Genomic DNA, 16109 nt, shown 5'->3' with positions numbered 1-16109 from the left:
CTCTTTATGATGTTTATTGAAGGGAGAATTTTGGTAGAGATCTTTTAAGAAAAGGGCTATGTTAATAATAAGCAATTTATTTGTCTTGTCCTATGTAACTGATATGTTGATCATTGGGGGCGGGGAGAGGAGATATATATGTTTACTACAGTATTACAGTTCAATTGGACTTACCTGAACAGTTCAAACTGCGAAGCAGCTCAGTAGCCATCACCTGAATTATGAGTCCAATGCGGAGTCTGAGCATCTCTGCAAAAAGGCTGGGCTGTGACCTGACGTACATAGCCAAATATACCACTATCTCCTGGCAGGAGCAAATGAACAAAGGATATCTATGCAGGGGCCTTCATCACAACTCTGGCCAGCACCAGACAACACAAGAAACAGAAGGTACAGCATGAAAACCCCCCACTCCTTCCACGTGTTTTATACCTGGGTAAGGACTGCAATACTGATGTCTTGCCCACTGGCTTCATAAATAAGCTTTGACAACTCTTCCGGTGACAGAGGGCTAAGGAAAGGGAACCAGACAGTTAGGAATGCTTATGATGCTTGTTATTTTCTACATGTGTCAACTGTTTGGATGTAGAGATTTTAATTTGAAGTGTCTAACTTGAAATGCACCAAAACAACGTTGCTTTATAGACCTTACAGACCCGTGATTCCTTCTGAAAATAACAGCTAATAATTTGGAAACTGTAACGAGGGCCTCCTGTTTGCCCTCTCTCTATGGGACCCCTGCACCCACAAATCAGCCAGACACCTCTTCTGGGTGCAATCACCAGTGCCTTTTATTTACAGTGTCAGCTCCTACCGCCTTTTATTTACAGACCGCTCCAAACTAACAACCTGGGGGACCACTCGTTTCTCCAGCACACAGGGACACACAGCCCTTGGCTCCTCCCTTTCCTTTCTCCCACTTAACTTCCTTCCTGCTACCTCCATATAGCCCCCTGGCTAATAAGGCCCACACATGCTTCCTTTCTATCAATTAGGCATGGCATACTCAGCCAGCTCCAATGAATACTTAATTGGATCTGGGCTAACAGGGGGCTGGCTCAGGCTCTCCTGGCCAGCACCCTGTTAGAGAAACACTGTATCAGCAGTAGGAACTCTGAAATACAAGATATCCAGACTGAGATAGAGTTAACACTTACGCAGTAATAGTTTTTTCACGCGGCTCAGGCGGCAGGCCCACTGTAAGCTGCTTGTGGTGTGACAGAAGGTCTGTGCATGCCTATTACAGTCCAATACAGAAAGCAAGAGAGCCCACTCTTAAGTTATATGGCAACAATACTTTTTTTTTTAATTCTAGAAAAAAAAGCATTTCTTCAGTAATTCCTCAGTGTATTTGCATCTGCTACTAAATGTACAGTTCAGAGGCAGATCCTCAGCCATTGTAGATTAAATGTACATGAATGTCGATTGTCACAGGTCCACTGAAGCCAATGGAGATATGACAAGTTCACCTTCAGTGGTGCTAGCTCTGGCCTATGGAGTATTCTAAACCTTCCTATATTATTATTACTTCGTTATTTACAAGATAAAATACATAAAAAGTTATGAGAAAACTTCACTGGTGTGTGTGGATGTGAGAGAATGTGTGTATTACAGCCAGAATGCCTCTGAACAATTGCATGCCTTCAAAAAAAGATTCTCTGTATGTAATATACTGTCCTATAGTCAGTTTAGACACTTTAATTCACTTCCAAATAGGCACTGCCTCCCTACCCCCCACAGTCCTGCTGTAAGTTACCTTCTTTATGTTGGTCTTAGTGCAAAGGTAGGACTGGTGTTTAGTTTAACAGATATAAGGCCCTGAATCAAAGCCCATTGAGAGCAGAGTGGTGTTTCCCAACCCCCCTGAGAACTAATCACACCCTCATCCTCCTCTGCACGCCACTGTCAGAGTCCTAACATCCTAATTTATAGATTTTTCAATGCCCCCATGCCCAGCTAGCCATTCGTGGCCCCTCTAGGAAGACAGGAAAATAACATGCTCCACGCTTAGGGAAATGATGCAGTGCAGTTACAACAAATTGCTCACTGTAGCCTTTGTGTGTGTGAGGTCAAAGCGCTGCAACGCTGTTGCACAGGATGAAAAGCAAGCCGAAAAATGGCTAGGAATGATAGCAATATGCAAATCTCAGGAACTTACTGTAACTAAGTGTAAGCACGGCAATTGGAGACTTATTTATGACAGCTGAAAGGAAATAATTTTTAATGATGAGGATGAAATCAATGACCCGGTTTACATTACAAACGCACATCAGTATAACTATGTCACTCAGGAGCGTAAAAAATCTACACCCTTGAGTGACATGGTTATACCGACCTGACCCCTAGTGTAGACATAGCTACTGCCTCTCATGGAGGTGGATTCCCTATGCCAGCTGGAAGATGCTCTCCCATCAGCATATTAACTTGGTCACTAAAGCGCTACAACAGTGCTGTACATGCAGACAAGCCTAATGTGTAGGCAACTGACTTCTGCCATTTTCCTTACGTAGTTCCAGATGTTTTGTCATTCCTGTATATTTCAATATACTTAGACTTTAGACTGCAAGCTCTTTGGGAGAGGGACCATCTTTTTGTACTGGCCTATGATTTCCCTGCCATTACAGGGGTCTTGGGCACTGGTGCACCTTGCTCCCTCCTATTCTCTGTCTTTGGCACATAACAGTCTAGTCTCCTGTGGGCTGTAATACTTTGGTCTAATTTTGATTGTTGGGTTTAGTGCACGGGTGCTGAGGGCCTGTGATGTATAGGAGGTCAGACTAGATGATCTGGTGGTCCCTTCTGGCCTTAAACTCTATGATTGAGGCTCCAAGGCACTACAGTAACACAAATAAATAATTACTATAATCAAGACGCTTTTTTATTTTTTTAAAAAATCTTCATCTAACCATCTCCAGTACTGCAGAACCTTTCTAGTCTCACTTCACTAACCTACAACCCTCAAGTCTCCAAATAATTGGGCAACCTCACTCAGATTTTACCTTTCTCAGAAAAGTTCAAAGGCAGAGTTTTATTGTAAGGTTACTAAGCCTTCACTGCTGCTCTAAAATATACTACAGCATTCTCTTTGCTTCAACACACTTGATGGAAGGTAAAACCAGAATGGGGTAAACATAGGCCACATTGTAATTTGTGTTTTGAGTGTTAATAGACAAAACTATTTGAGAATATCTGTTTCTGGGGCACACAGGCGGAAAACTGAAGAAATTGGCAACATCTGTGTTCGTTGTACCTCAGCCAGAACTTCCACTCTCTTTCTGAGTATGCCAGAGATGTAACGAATTAACCCCCACTCTTGATTCAGGCCTGCCTTGCTGTAAAGCTCATTGAGCAGACAATGAACGGTGACGCCATACTGTCCATTCAGCTCTGTATCCCAGTCTGGGCCTCTGCCAGAAGAAAAAGCAGAAATGACAACTTTGCTTCTGGGCATCAAAGAACCCAGATTTCTAAAGACCATCTATGCAGAGACATGACAGATGGTGAAAGCAGGAAACTAAACTCCCCTATGATCCTGCAAGGTGCCAAGCAGTCTGGCCCTTATCCAACAGATCACTTGGGAAGGAATTTACAAGCACAGAGGGCAATTAGGCATGTATTAGAAGTCAATAGGATTTGGGCACATGAATCTCTTTGGAAATCCCACACTTACATTCTTGCTTAAAGTTAAGCATGTGAGTAGTCTCGCTGAAGTCAACAGAACTGCTCTCATGCATTAAGTTAAGGATTTGTTTAAATACGTTGTTGGATCAGGACCAAAGTGCTCAGCACTTTGCAGGACAAAGCCAAAAAACAACAGTTTTCACCAACAGTGCTGAAGATTGCATTAGTTTCTTCAATGTGTCAAGGGTTTCTCATAGATTTTTTCATGTTGCCTTTTCTCAAGTTGTTCATCAAATTTCCACACTATACCCTATTAGATTTGACATCTTCTGGACATCAAAAGAAGGCGGTAATGCTGCTGCTGTTCATCAGGGTGAAGATGCTGAAAGAGGCAGTGAGTGTATTTTTGCAACTGTGTTTGGGGTTTGAGAATTCTGCACTCTAACAATAGGTCATAGGAATCCAAATACTCTGGAAAAAACTGCTGGAGATTATACCAATGAAATAATAGTGACATTCTTCTTGGGAAACTACATCTTTCATATTTCTAAACTTCTGGAAGGGGCATGAAGAAGAGGTTCAGATAAAATTTTTGTTCATCTTCTGTGTTTTTAACTCCCTCCAAGAGTGTCATGATGGTGAAGAACTTGGCTCCCTGTTGATTATGCTTAATAATATTACCAGAGTGCCCCCCAGCTAATTTTGGTGGGAAGCAGTGCATCGAAGGGGGCTTACCTTTGGGAAGATGATGTTGCTCTGACATTGGCCCAACACAGTGGAAATGTGGGTGGGTTGATATAAAGGGCAAGGGAGAAAAATGAGGCTGCTAGACATATGCTCAGAAAGATCCCAGAGCCCAGAAAGGCCCTGCTGTGAGAAGCAAAACACAGAAGTATACAAAAGACCATGTATGCTATTAAGTAAACCCAGCATGGGGGGAAGTGTCCCCCACCCTTAAGCTAACTCTCTGCCAAGATCCTATAGTGTTTCTTCAACATAAAAAGAAGAAATTAGTATGTATTAGTAAATACACTCTTACAAGACCGCTGTTGGATTAAATTTGTGTTCTGTTCTCATCAACCCTGTTTAGTCACTGGGCTATTTTACTATGTTTAGCAGCTCCAATTAGACATTCCCAAAAGTATTTTGAGGATTGTTGGATTTTAGCCAATGGTCACTTTAACATGCAAGAAACAAAGAAAAATTCATTAAAATGACATTTGTACTCTATGCAGACAAGCAATATTCTTTTATATACTGAAAAATAACACAGTGAAACAATTCTGAACCAAATATCCACGTGCCTACCTACCTGTGTATAAAAATTCTACCCCAACTTCTTGTGAACTTATTGGCACACAATAATATTGTATCATGTACTGTATTTTGCAACTGTAGAAGACTTACGTATTTGATTCCAGTGAGTTTTGTTCCAGGCCTCTAGTGCCAGTGCATATTTTATGCTAAACAATTCCTCATCAAGTCCCTGTGTTCTTACCTGTCTCACTTAAAATCTGTACATATATGCATTAGTATACTTAAGGTACCTGTAAATATCCCTATAAAAAACAAACTATTGAAGTAGACTGAAATGTTTACAGCATCTGTGCTTTTGTTTGGGAAACCTATGATGGAACTCCCAGACAAGCTGAAGAGACAATTCAAAAACCCTTGATAACCTACTTTATTATATACAAGACGTATAATATATCTGCTTGATCATGTAGAGTTGAGCACTCCTTCAGCTGTTCAACTAACTTCTCACAATCCAAATCACCATGATCATCTTTGGGCAAGTGCAAAACAGCTTCAGGATCCTGATGGTCAAAGACAGAAGAGATTAAAAACACAAAACAAAAACAAAACACCAACAAAAGTATGAAAGAATAAGCAGATGGAAGACTAACTCATTAGCTCTGGCTACTCACTGGAGAAGACATCATAATGCACAGTAATGGAATTCCTTATTTGAAATTTAGATACACCACGCGGTTTGCATCAAGCTACAGTGGAGATGGTGATTAATCCCAGAAAATATAGCAGTTACTATGGAACATTCCGTCTATGGTCACACATACTTTTGGTCCACTGAGTCAGCAGAGATATTATAATGCGAGAAAGATTTTTGGCCAAAGAAACTAGACATTTTGTAACAGCAGGAAACAAACTATTCTCATCTCTCTCCTGTCATTTGTTATTAACTTTATAAATCAGATGTGCATGGGCACTGATCTAATAATTTTTTAAACTAACAAATTTAGTTGAAATCAAGTAAAAGAAGATTTTCCAACAAGTTCTGTTGGTTTCTTCACCTGTACTTCTAAATGGTTCTTTTCAAGTGAAGATATTGCCTTTAGAAATTTTCTAAACAACGTATACAATGAACTGGCAGCAAATGAGTTGAGGGAAAATTGTGGTTAGGTGAAAGTGATTCTGTTTAATAAACTGTCAGGTCCTGCATGACTAATATAACTCTGGACCATATCCTTTTTCCACATGCATAAGAGAATATTGGCCTTTGAAGAGAGGAATTCTGCAAGGGGCGGAATCCCATTCTTCCAGGATATGAAACATTTTGCAGCTGACAATGCAGTAGCTTCTGTTGGAGCTATATCTCCATCCTGGTGAGGTTTGGCTGGTAAAGCCACAATAGCCACCCGCCATGTCACAAATCCCCCTACCCACACGCTGCTGTGAATTGAACTTCTTGGGAGAACAGCTCAATGGTGGATGGGGAGTGCACACCACACTAAGTTCCTAATATGCTGTCCCTCCATTGTTCTGGTCTCGCGGCCTATCATCCCTATATGGCTATGAAGAGGGTGGGGCAGGATTTGCCTCTAAAAGATAACAAGTTATTTTACTATTTCGCTAATGGAAAGGAAGCATTTCATTCAATAACACACAATTAAGTATAATTTCCAAACAAAAACCCCTTTAATGGCTAAAAATTCATTCCAAATACGATCTTCCAGAACTTGTAGAACCATTCCACTAGCTCACCTTCACTTCAAAAGGATGTGGGGAATCAACGAGATTCAGAGATTTCCGGTGAGTGTTCAAAACTTTAGTTGGCAGAGTCATCGAAACGCCTGAAAAGCAAAACAATCAACATGCAAAAGAAATGCAACATCTGTTAAAAGAATAGTACTGAGTGAAAATGTCAGAAGCACCTCTAGCAATCAGACTGCAAGAACCATGCTGTCTGGGACACGGTACACGTAACTTACACACCAAGCTTCACACTCAGGTTTTTATCTTATCTCCTTAAAAATAGAGACTTGATCCAATGTGATTTATCACATGGTAGTGCCCAAAGGCTCAAGCAGAGTCAGTGCTCCATTGTGCTAGATTCTTTACCAACACCCAGTAAAAGACAGTCCATGCTGTCATAAACAGATAGCTAAGGGTTAATGTCTCTTTCACCTGAAGCACCTGACCAGAGGACCAATCAGGAAACCGGATTTTTTCAACTTTGGGTGGAGGGAATTGAGTGTCTGAGTCTTTTGTCTGCCTGCCTGCTTTCTCTGAGCTTTGGAGAAGTAGTTCTACTTTCTAATCTTCTGTTTCTAAGTGTAAGGACAAAGAGATCAGATAGTAAGTTCTATGGTTTCTTTTCTTTGGTATTTGCATGAATATAAGTGCTGGAGTGCTTTGATTTGTATTCTTTTTGAATAAGGCTGTTTATTCAATATTCTTTTAAGCAATCGACCCTGTATTGTATCATCTAATACAGAGAGAACATTTGTATGTATTTTTCTTTCTTTTTATATAAAGCTTTCTTTTAAGACCTGTTGGAGTTTTTCTTTACTTCAGGGAAATTGAGTCTGTACTCACCAGGGAATTGGTGGGAGGAAGAAATCGGGGAGATCTGTGTGTTGGATTGCTAGCCTGATTTTGCATTCCCTCTGGGGGAATAGGAAAGTACTTTTTGTTCCAGGATTGGAAACAGAGAGGGGGAGTCTCTCTGTGTAGTTTCACAGAGCTTGTGTCTGTGTATCTCTCCAGGAGCACCTGGAGGGGGGAAGGGAAAAAGGATTATTTCCCTTTGTTGTGAGACTCAAGGGATTTGGGTCTTGGGGTCCCCAGGGAAGGTTTTTCAGAGGGACCAGAGTGCCCCAAAACACTCTAATTTTTTGGGTGGTGGCAGCAGGTACCAGGTCCAGGCTGGTGGCTAAGCTTGGAGGTTTTCATGCTAACCCCCATATTTTGGACGCTAAGGTCCAAATCTGGGACTAAGGTTATGATACATGCGCCAAAGATCTTGCAGTTTAATGATACAATCTAGCACAATACTTAAGAGTGTGATAAACTTTAAGCACAAGAATAGTCTAACTAAGGCAAGTAGCACAACTCATATGCATAGAGTTAAGGATATGCTTTCCTTGACTGGGACCTAAAAATGACAAAAGACAGATGAAGATGAATGGCAAACACCTGGTTAATTTCATCTTGTTTTTATTATAGCCTCAGGACAGGCTATTTATGAAGGACAGGGATAAGGATAACAGGTTTGTACACTACTAATATATATATATTTTTATATAGGGCCTGATCCCAGGTCCAGTGGAGTCTTTCCATTAACTTCAATGGACACTGGATTTCCATATACATTACATGTCTATTTACAGATGGGTTTAGCTGGTAAATTATCTAATAGCCCTTCAATTTATCCATTATTGTTTACAATGCAGCCCTTTTGTTATTTGTTCTTGTAATTCTGGAGTTTATGTACATCAATTGCCATTTTCTGGTGTTAAAGATGTTTCATTTCCCAATGTTCTTATTAAAAACAAAAAGTGTTCAGTCCACTTTAAAATAACAAAATGTAGAAAACCCAATACATCCAATCACATTGTGTATCCCACTTCCCTTGTCTTTATCTGTCTTTTGTTATTGTAGGTTCCACTCAAAAATAGCACCTGCAAATACGAGTACAAAATAAATGGGTCTAATTGCAACTGATTTAATCCAAATGGACAATATGAAATGTTTAAGTTCCGTGGCACGTTAATTGAACAGATACCGTGAAATGACATAGGACTGAGGGAATTATGAAGCAATCATTCTGAACACAGAGTAACACACTACCTTGTTACTTTCTAGCAACTGCAATTTACTTGTATCACCAACTGTAAAATTCTGTTATTTACATTTATCACATTTATCATCCAGTAAGAATTTAAAAAACCAGAGAAAACATACATGGAACATCCAAACCCTTTGCCTTGGCCATTATTGACAGTATCTCTCGCATGGAGTGAACAGCACTGAACACATGAGGTTGATTAGCATTCTTTGAAGTTGGAGGCAGGTAGGACTTAAGCGCTGTGCTTTGCAGTATATCATTTATATACTGGTCCAGCTCATCTTGGCTTTCTGGAGAAAGACAGATAGAAAAGGCTTATTAAAATAAGTGATTGGAAATATTGACATGTGCTTCCTTTTAGAGGGACAATATCTTTTTTCCACAGAAAGGCAAAAAAGGACAGAGACCAGAGACAACATAGTGAGGACACTGTCAGCTTGATTTTTTTTTTAATTGAACAACTTGAACAAAAATCATGTTTCTAGTAGGTTTCTCTTTGAAATAGTATTTCCTGGATTTTTTTTCCTAAACAGAAAGAAAGAAAGAAAGAAAGGGAGGTGGTTCTCTAGCTGATGTTTAGAAGGGTCTTTTGACTGGGTCATAGGGCAACACTATTACACATGTCATGCACACACCTAACTTCACTGTCAGTTTTGCTGCTGCTATTACTGGTAAATACCCTCTTATGAGGGCTGGGGAAGAATGTGCACATGAGCTCCCCTCTCAAAGAAATATATGAGTATTGTCACCCTACTAGTGACTGACACACACACAGCGACTGATCATCAACTGTCAAATGCACATAAACAGTGAAAATAAAAGCAGTAGAGTGTCCTGTGGCACCTTATAGACTAACAGACGTATTGGAGCATGAGCTTTCGTGGATGAATACCCACTTCGTAAAAGACCTTTTTTTCCTCCTCTAAATTAGGTATTATAGTAAACTTAGGAGTTAATTATAACAACAGGACACACAATACTTCCAAGTTAAAGATTATTACCTTTGTCAAAGAAATCATTTGGATAAACTTCTAATTCATATCCACTTTCAGGACTATCACAGCCATCATTAGAATCATCGAATAGTTTTCCATCACAGTCTGGATCCAGGAAGCTCAGATGCGTATAGAACGAGGTGGTAAGAAAATCTGATAGTTTGCCTAGCTTTACCCTGCGAACAGGAAAACATGTAAGAAAGAATTAACATCTTTCCATTTTTATATTGGATTGTGCTTCACTGGACAACCCTGGAAACTCCTTCAAAATCCACCCAGGCCCACTGTCTCATCCACATTTGGTAATTAGGCAATAACTGGTACCAGCAAAGAAACAAAATAATAAATGTGCCCAGTAAATAATCACAGATCTGGTGGATGATGAAGCTATTATTATTTATTTGTATTATAGTAGTGCCTAGAGGCCCAAATCAAGGTCACAGCTCCATTGTGCAAGGAGCTGTACATAACATATAGTAAGAGATAGAATTTTATCTTTTTGGAGCAGGAATGAATTCCCACAGAATGCTACTTGTTTAATGGAAAAGGGTTCAGCACCACTGAGACCATGGGTTCAGCCTCCTTTGACAAAAATTAAAAGCCCCAGGTAGGATGTAAAGCTGATTTAAGGCTCCAAGAGATGCTAATAGTGAGAAGTTTAGTAGAAAACTATTGTGGAAATAATAAACAAATAAGCATTACTTTTATTTATAACCTAATGGGAAGGGGCGGGGGGGGGGGGAAGAGAGAGAGAGAGAGAGAGAGAGAGAGAGAGAGAGATGGGGAGGAGGGTTTACACACTTACTCATACATACACATATATAATGCAACTTTAATTTCAAAAAATGGATAAGCATTTTAAAGAAGATCATTGTTTTTTATACCATGTTTTTGAAAACCCACAAATCCCCAACATCCACTACTGATGCTTAATTAAGATTTAATTTCAAGCCTTGGAAATCTCAAAAGAACAATCTGTTAATAAAAACAATAGGATGTTAGATCTGTAGGCCTGGTTCTGCTAAGAACTTTACATTGCTGTTATTTGTAACTCCAACTAGTGACTAATTCCCATGTAACAATTCAGACTGAAATTCACCCCTACGGAGAGGGCTAGCATAAGGCCTATGAACCACTCAGATCTTCAAAACAGGGGGGCTTAAATGGGACTTAAACAGTGGAATAATGGCTTTTGGACAGCGACATTACCTTGCCCCTCCAAAATACCCATCCTCTAATTTTCTTATGGTTGCAAGCACTGCTGGATCAATGTCAGAGCCATCATTGCCTAGAAAGAAACACAAAAGTTTCATTTAGTTTGGGAACAAATGTCTATTTAATATTTTTAAATCACTTGACCATTTTAACATGATCAGTTTACTCATAAGTAACAAAAATAGTTTTGATTTTAAAATTGCTATTGAGTCACTGATTAGGATCCCAATTGTGTTCACACAGCTGTGTGTGATTAAGTCCTTAGCTGAACTGGGGACTAGTTTTAGTATTTAGGAACATTTTAAAATATTTCCAGCAAGTAGACAGACTAGCTGTCCTCTTCAACGCAAACTAGGCATAGGTTCAAGACAGAGGCCAAGAGTGCTACAAAGGCAGCACACAAGTCTAACTTATTCAAAAGCACTGATAACTTTCAAATAGAATTCATATCAAATGTTCCTTAGATAGAAACAGGACGGGTACAGTGGGGAGATGCAAGGATAGACAGGAGGGGTAAAAAAAACCCTTATAAAATTCCTTATAAATCATCATGCTGTCATTCAAATATGGCACAAGCCAGAGGAAGTCAAACCTATTCTTAATGTTTAAAGTCAGAGAAATAATGATAGACATGCAATCTGCCTGTTCTCAGATTCACCCTCCTACTTCTCCACACTAATCATCTATGGCTGGGATAGTCACAGAGACAAAATCAAATTTACTGAGCATGGTGTGGGTGATGGGAAAAGCAAGGGTTGGTCTTCCAGTCATCCTCCAGCAAGAGGTGAGGTAAGCCAGCTCTGTTCTGAGCATCTCCACAATCATCCGATTGTCTAGAGCCAGGTAGAAGTGGTGGTGATCAGTAAACTGGAGAGCAGAAAACATGTAAGTTAAGTCTTTATCAGTGCTTGTATTCTTTCAGGGTTTTTTTCATTTTCATTCCTTAAGTCATGTATCAAAGCCCTATAGACATTGCTAGGCTGAAAAGGAAACAGCTCTAATTAACCTTGCCTTGCATGGTACGATAATGAAAATTTACCAGCCCAAGTATAACATCTGCTTTCCTACCCTTTTCTTTCATTATCACCAGTCTGTATGGTAATGCTATTTCATTTGTCCATGAAAAAGAAATTACGAGGAAAGCCCTGCAAATCCACAGTTATCGGCTTTATATCCGCGGATGCGATTATCTGTAGACCATTTTTGCAGATCACAGATGGATGCAGATCCAAATTTTATATCCTTGCAGAGGTCTAATTATGAGCTCTAGGGCAAGCACAATGTTCCAGGGATGAATTACAGCAATCTATAATAAGGCTGTACTTAGAAGTGTGTAATATTTTATTAAATGGATAAAAAGGACAATTTATTCTAAAATACAGGCTTTTTCTTGCAAACACATATTCAAAAGGACTTTTAAGAGAAAACAGAGAGAACACATTTCCTTTCTGTAGCACTGCTGGCCATGGTGATGATGTAATGCACAGATCAGATTCCATGTTCTTGGAGGTTTATAATTCTTGACATGATAAACTGGAACTACACTTTCAACTGAAGTAATTAGTAGAAAGATTTATTAAGCGATCAGCTCTTCAGATAAACTATTTATCTCTCACATACTTTTATTTATTTATTTATTTTTAAAAACAGCCAGAATTGTCGTGAGGGCAGTGATTTTGTAGTATTGATCTAGTGTGCACTGGATCATGAGCCTATAGCAGCTGGCCTCTGCTGAGAGACAGAAAAGGCTGTATTGGCATTACTATTTGTCTGCCATCCAGCTTCTATAAAAGAGCAAAGCAAAGTACAGCTGCTTTATCAGTCCTGCTGGACCTAGAGTGGAGTCACAAAGAGAATCACTAGACATTAGGTAAGAGGAAGTTTTCCTACTGACTTAACGTGCTCACCTGAGGGGTAAAAGTATATATTTGATTCCGTATCATGTACAGTTTGGATGTTCCAAGCACACCAATATGTCGGTAAGGCCGACCACTCAGGTTCATGTTCTTGTTTCGGCCTGTAAAAATAAAAAAGATCTAATTTAATATTTCCTTTTCTTCTCCCAGTATCTACAAGTATTTAAATCCTATTACATAATTTTCTGTTAAATGTGAACATCAAATCTTCAGTAAGGGACACCTTTTATGTACAATAAACAGTATTAGAGAATAACTCCAACTGCTATGGTGTTAGCACCTATCTTAAGTTTTCTGCACACCTGCTATCATAGGATCTGATCCTGTAGGAGCCTGATTCAAAGGCCCTCTAAAATCAGTGGAAAGTCTCCCATGGACTTCAGTGGGCTTTGGATCAGCTCCTATAAGAGCATAGGGCTAGATTTTCAAAAGAACTCAGCAACCAGCAGCTCCCACTGAGTACATGAACTGAGCTCTGAAATCTGGCTCTCAATAGATTACCGCAATTGCAGTATTTCACTGTAAAGCATCTGAAATTCTAGAGTTCTTTTAAAAAGTGATGGATCCATGAGAAGAAAGTTATAGCACATGCTAATGTGACACTGATGTTCCTGGTTTCAATTATGTTTTCCTTTTTCAAATTATTTCTGGATAACAATTCTTTGCACTAAAAATTCTGTATTTACAAAAAACCAACACCAAATCAGTCACATTCCACTGAGGAAATTATACATATGTACACATGGAGGAGAAGATGCCTCAATTTCTTTTAAAATCTGAACAAAAAGGAACACAAGCCCTAAAAAGAGTGCAACAAAGACAGAGATCAAACAAGAATTCAGCTGATCCACTGAAGCTATGAAGCTCTAGCTGGCATTTCATGCCGATGCTGGCTAGCCAAATGTTCACAGGGATAAAATGCCATATAGATTTCTATGGGAAAACAACAAAAGATATACATGAACAAACACTAAATTGTCAGCAAGTTAAATAAATCCATCTACAGTGAATGACAGGCAGCCCTCCAAACAAAACGAGGTACGTTCGCAAAAAAATGGAGAAAACCTCATGCCACATCAAACATAATGAGTAGCTGGGAATCCCGGTCTTTATTATAACAATTTTAATTTTTCTCCTCTGAATTCAACCACGGAACTGAGGGTAGAAGAGAAACACTGCCCCCTCATAGCTGTGCCCTCTTCTCTTCCCAGTACTGTACACAGCACATTTTTTTTTTTTTTTTGGCTGAGTCAAACACAAATACAACCAAAGCACACCGGCCGTCTTTAGGAAAAAGCAAATCCCAGCCACTCATACGAACCTAAGAATGGCCATACTGGGTCAGATCAAAGGTCCATCCAGCCCAGTATCCTGTCTACTGATAGTTTCCAATGCCAGGTGCCCAGTGGGAATGAACCTAACAGGTAATGATCAAGTGATCTCTCTCCTGCCATCCATCTCGACCCTCTGACAAACAGAGGCTAGGGACACCATTCCTTACCCATCCTGACTAATAGCCATTAATGGACTTAAACTCATGGAGGTTATCTAGTTCTCTTTTAAATCCTATTATAGTCCCAGCCTTCACAACCTCCTCAGGCAACAAGTTCCATAGGCTGACCGTGCGCTGTGTAAAGAAGAACTTCTTTTTATTTGTTTTAAACCTGCTGCCTATTAATTTCATTTGGTGGCCCCTAGTTCTTATATTATGAGAACAAGTAAATAACTTTTCCTTATTCACTTTCTCCACATCACTCATGATTTTTTATACCTCTATCAGATCTCCCCTTAGTCTTCTTTTCCAAGCTGAAAGTCCTAGCCTTTTATTCTCTATCCTTTTCTAGTGATTCCTAAGATCCTGTTTGCTTTTTTGACTGCCGCCGCACACTGCGTGGACATCTTCAGAGAACTATCCACAATGACTTCAAGATCTCTCTGAAGCCCTGAGAGTTGCGAGTGCTCAGTACCTTGCAGGATTAAGCCCTTAAACATCGCCTCAGGAACAGATACTGTTTCTACTATATCCAACAGATTACACTACCCACAGAGAGGAGGACTCCACCCACTTTGATCATTCTACAGAAGGCTATGTCACCTAAAAAGTTTTCTAGTTTCAACAGAGGGACTCTACCCGCAAGATGATTAAATACATTCTTGAGAAGGAAATAAAAGTTGTTATTTTCTGGACCACATTCACTTCAGAAGTCCAACTCATGCAAGCATCTGGGTGTGGGGCCCCTAGCAGCAGAAAGTCCACTGGGGTGGGGAGCAGTGACACAAACCACCCACAACTGCTACCTAGCATCTGAGAGCCAGCTCAGCCCTATAGACCCACCCAACCCTCCAGCTGGAATGAATCTCTATTCTGGCACAGTGCAGAGGGATACACATGGCCACTCTTCCCTTCATCTCAGGCATTTGTCTGGACCATCATGTGCAGTGACATCAGGGAGGGTATTATTCCTCATTCTAGCTAAGGGACCAAGCTGAAGTCCCCTTTGTATCTTTAAACTCTTTGGCCTCTGCAGCAGGCAAACATAACCCCCACGCTTTTCCCAAACTGACTCCAGGATGGGAGGGATCACCACTGCAGAATGAAGCAGCAGGTTTTGAACTCAGATCTTCAAATCCTTGGGAGGGAAGGGGGTTTGAAGGAGGGATTACCAGGAGGCCAGAACCATCTTCACAAAGCTCTCAACATGCAGCTCTCAGATAACATGGCTCCACTTGAGGCGATCCTCAACTGCCATGTGCTCCTAGTCTAAGGGCTCCCATGAAAGGGGTTTCTGGAGAGCAAAGGGGACCTTCAGCTGTACTACATTTTTCATTTCGGCTTTCCCAAAGATCATGGGGTTGGAGTGATGCATGTCTCATTAAACCCACTACAGACTTTGACCTTCCTTCCCCTGCAGTCCCCATCCCGAGGGAGAGCTCTCTACAAGTCAGGAAGGAACTGATGGTGCCAAAATAGTATGTGATTCCCCTTCCACTGGGCAGAGGGTCGATCATATCACAGAGAAAGAATAATCTACAATTGCTGACAAAGCAGTCATTGTTAAAATAACAAAAACATTGCTTCAAGTTAACCTACTCAACTGCCTGCAGATAGAGATGAGAATTAATTTTATCCCTTCCTGCTTATTTCCGCCCATGCAGCGTGGGTGTAAAATATATACTTTATGAGATTTATTTAAATCTCTGCTCAAGGCCCAGTATCTTAAGAAGAGCATCTGAATTTTGGGTTGCCTCTCTGGGTCACTGAACAACACTGAT

General features: G+C 40.2%; 1 protein-coding gene across 3 annotated transcripts in view; it reads right to left on the bottom strand.

The window, feature by feature from the left end:
* The window catches only part of PHKA2 (phosphorylase kinase regulatory subunit alpha 2), a 70077-nt gene that overhangs the window by 27006 nt on the left and 26962 nt on the right, over nucleotides 1–16109 (bottom strand). For all 3 annotated transcript variants that reach the window (XM_050936471.1, XM_050936470.1, XM_050936472.1), the window contains exons 16-26: nucleotides 12828–12937; nucleotides 11643–11787; nucleotides 10915–10993; nucleotides 9712–9881; nucleotides 8827–9000; nucleotides 6625–6713; nucleotides 5305–5438; nucleotides 3251–3407; nucleotides 1158–1237; nucleotides 433–511; nucleotides 175–304 (exon numbers count right to left, since the gene is read on the bottom strand). In XM_050936471.1, the coding sequence (XP_050792428.1) occupies nucleotides 175–304; nucleotides 433–511; nucleotides 1158–1237; nucleotides 3251–3407; nucleotides 5305–5438; nucleotides 6625–6713; nucleotides 8827–9000; nucleotides 9712–9881; nucleotides 10915–10993; nucleotides 11643–11787; nucleotides 12828–12937 (1347 nt within the window). The remainder of the gene's footprint in view (nucleotides 1–174; nucleotides 305–432; nucleotides 512–1157; nucleotides 1238–3250; nucleotides 3408–5304; nucleotides 5439–6624; nucleotides 6714–8826; nucleotides 9001–9711; nucleotides 9882–10914; nucleotides 10994–11642; nucleotides 11788–12827; nucleotides 12938–16109) is intronic.

The sequence above is a fragment of the Gopherus flavomarginatus genome, chromosome 1, assembly GCF_025201925.1.
Source record: "Gopherus flavomarginatus isolate rGopFla2 chromosome 1, rGopFla2.mat.asm, whole genome shotgun sequence".
NCBI lineage: Eukaryota > Metazoa > Chordata > Testudines > Testudinidae > Gopherus > Gopherus flavomarginatus.
Note: the sequence above shows the minus strand (reverse complement) of the source record. Positions and strands in the feature narration are given on the sequence as shown.